This window comes from Mandrillus leucophaeus, unplaced genomic scaffold (genome assembly GCF_000951045.1).
Source record: "Mandrillus leucophaeus isolate KB7577 unplaced genomic scaffold, Mleu.le_1.0 Scaffold8, whole genome shotgun sequence".
In the NCBI taxonomy this organism is placed as follows: domain Eukaryota; kingdom Metazoa; phylum Chordata; class Mammalia; order Primates; family Cercopithecidae; genus Mandrillus; species Mandrillus leucophaeus.
The window spans coordinates 4,809,407-4,811,858 of NW_012108696.1; the positions used below are offsets into that span (position 1 = coordinate 4,809,407).

The 2,452-nt window shown below is 59.5% G+C and overlaps 1 protein-coding gene across 1 annotated transcript in view; it reads right to left on the reverse strand.

The window, feature by feature from the left end:
* C3 (complement component 3) overlaps positions 1-2,452 on the reverse strand; it is a 58,307-nt gene that overhangs the window by 34,171 nt on the left and 21,684 nt on the right. The window contains exons 11-13 of the mRNA XM_011967484.1: positions 835-964; positions 501-572; positions 116-313 (exon numbers count right to left, since the gene is read on the reverse strand). Coding sequence (XP_011822874.1) covers positions 116-313; positions 501-572; positions 835-964 — 400 coding nt within the window. The remainder of the gene's footprint in view (positions 1-115; positions 314-500; positions 573-834; positions 965-2,452) is intronic.

Here is a 2,452-nt window from a genome sequence, read left to right on the forward strand (position 1 = left end):
GACAGAGGCCTCCTCCAGACCCGCCTCCCCAAGACAGGGCATCCTCCCTCCTCAGACAGGAGTCTCCTCCCCCATCAGACCGACCCCTCCCCCTGCCCCACCCCATGGGACCCACTCCTGGCCAGGCCCAGGTGACTGGCCCGCGCGTGCTGCCGCCGCAGCTCGGTGATGTAGGTGCAGCAGTCCAGGAAGACCTTCTTGCACGCCTCGTTCAGGGTGATGTAACGGGTCCGGCGCTGGCACGAGAACTTCATGGGGTTCTCCCGCATGCCGTGCTCGCAGCACTTGCGCAGCTCCTTGGGGTACTGGCCAACTGCGGGAGCACATTCCCCCAGGCCACACCCTCAGCTGGGGCCCGGCAGCAGGAGGGACTCGGGACGGACCCCGGGGAGGACTTCCCCGCCAGGACCTCCCTTCCTCCCTCTCTGGCTCCTGCACGGCCAGGCTCGGGTCTCACAGGGTGGGGTTCAGGGGCAGGAGTGGGTAGGAAAGGCACCCACTTTTGTCCATTCTCTTCTCCGCGAGCTGCACGGAACGGCGTCGGCGGACGGCTGGCTGTGGGCACTGAAGTTCTGCAGGGCAGGCGGACCGAGAAGAAGATGGCTGAGGCACCTACTAGGTGTCCTCGGTTCACCCCTCACGATCGTGGGAGGTGGGAGTGTTCCTGCTCCCATTTGATGGAAGAGCAAACTGAGGCTCAGAGGGGAGGGGTTTACTTGGTGGTGGTGGAGGCGGGGCTTGAACCCAGGGTCCTGGATGCCAGAGCTCTGCTCCCAGCATCTGGGAGGTGGAGGTGCTGTCTGTCCCTGCACCGGCCCCTGGTGGCGACCTCACCTGCCCTCTGGGCGGTCTGCTGGCCACTGCTGCTCGCAAAGGTCAGGCCTGCATCCGAGAAGACACCAGCGTAATCCTTCCCACTGCCTGGGGTGCAGCCGATGTCTGCCTTCTCCACCACGTCCCAGATCTGCGGGGCGCATAGGGGTGGCAGGAGGCAGGGAGGCTAGGCTGGCAGTTGGGATCCCCCACATATGCACCTGTGTATCTCTTCCTGAATGACCCCACCCTGTCCTGCTTTCATCCCCCCCATTCCTGCTTCTGCCTTTCCTTTCTCTCTCTTTCCTTCCTTCCTTCCTTCCTTCCTTCTTTCCCCTTCCTTCCTTCCCCTTCCTTCCTTCACCTTCCTTCTTTCCCCTTCCTTCCTTCCTTCTTTCCCCTTCCTTCCTTCCCCTTCCTTCCCCTTCCTTCCTTCCTTCCTTCTTTCCCTTTCTCTCTCTCTTTCTCCCTTCCTTCCTTCCTTTCCTCCTTCCTTCCTTCCTCCCTCCCTCCTCCTTTCCTCCTTCCTTCCTTCCTTCGTTCTTCCCTCCCTCCCTTCCTCTTTCTCTCCTTTCTTTTTCTTTCTCTCTGTTTCTCTCTCTCTCTTCTTTTTTTTTCTCCTTTCTTTCCATTCTTTTTTTTTTTTTTTTTAAGTTGGGATTTCCCACTGTCACCCAGGCTGGAGTGCAGTGGCACAATCACAGCTCACTGCAGCCTCAAATTCCTGTTCTCAAGCAATCCTCGCACCTCAGCCTCCTGAGCAGATGGGACTGTAGGCATGCACCATCATGCCCAGCTATTTTTTAATTTTTCTGTAAAGATAGGGTCTTGCCATGTTGCCCAAGATGGTCTGGAACTCTTGGCCTCAAGTGATCCTACCACCGTGACCTCCCAAAGTGCTGGGATTCCAGGCATGAGCCACCACACCCGGCCTCCATTCCAAATCTTATTTCCATTCCCCCTCTGATTCCATCTGCTTTCCCATCCTCACTCCTGATCCCAGGCCAACCCCACCTCCATCTTCATCCCTACTCTGGAAGCCTCTTCAGAGGCTTCTTCCCTCCTCAGACAGGGACCTCCTCCTCCCCCCTCAGACAGGGGCCTCCTCCTCCCTCCTCAGACAGGGACCTCCTCCCCCCTCCGACAGGGACCTTCTCCAGACCCGCCCCCCCAAGACAGGGCATCCTCCCTCCTCAGACAGGAGTCTCCTCCCCCATCAGACCGACCCCTCCCCCTGCCCCACCCCATGGGACCTACTCCTGGCCAGGCCCAGGTGACTGGCCCGTGCGTGCTGCCACTGCACTGGATGACCCTGGGCGTACTGCCACCAGCCTCTCAGAGACCCAGTTGAAAGTGTCCAAGGGCCGGGCGCGGTGGCTCAGGCCTGTAATCCCAGCACTTTGGGAGGCTGAGACAGGCGGATCACGAGGTCAGGAGATCGAGACTATCCTGGCTAACACGGTGAAACCCCATCTCTACTAAAAATACAAAAAATTAGCCAGGCGAGGTGGCAGGCGACTGCAGTCCCAGCTACTCAGGAGGCTGAGGCACGAGAATCACTTGAACCCAGGAGGCGGAGCTTGCAGTGAGCCGAGATCGCGCCACTGCACTCCAGCCTGGGCAACAGAGCGAGACTCCA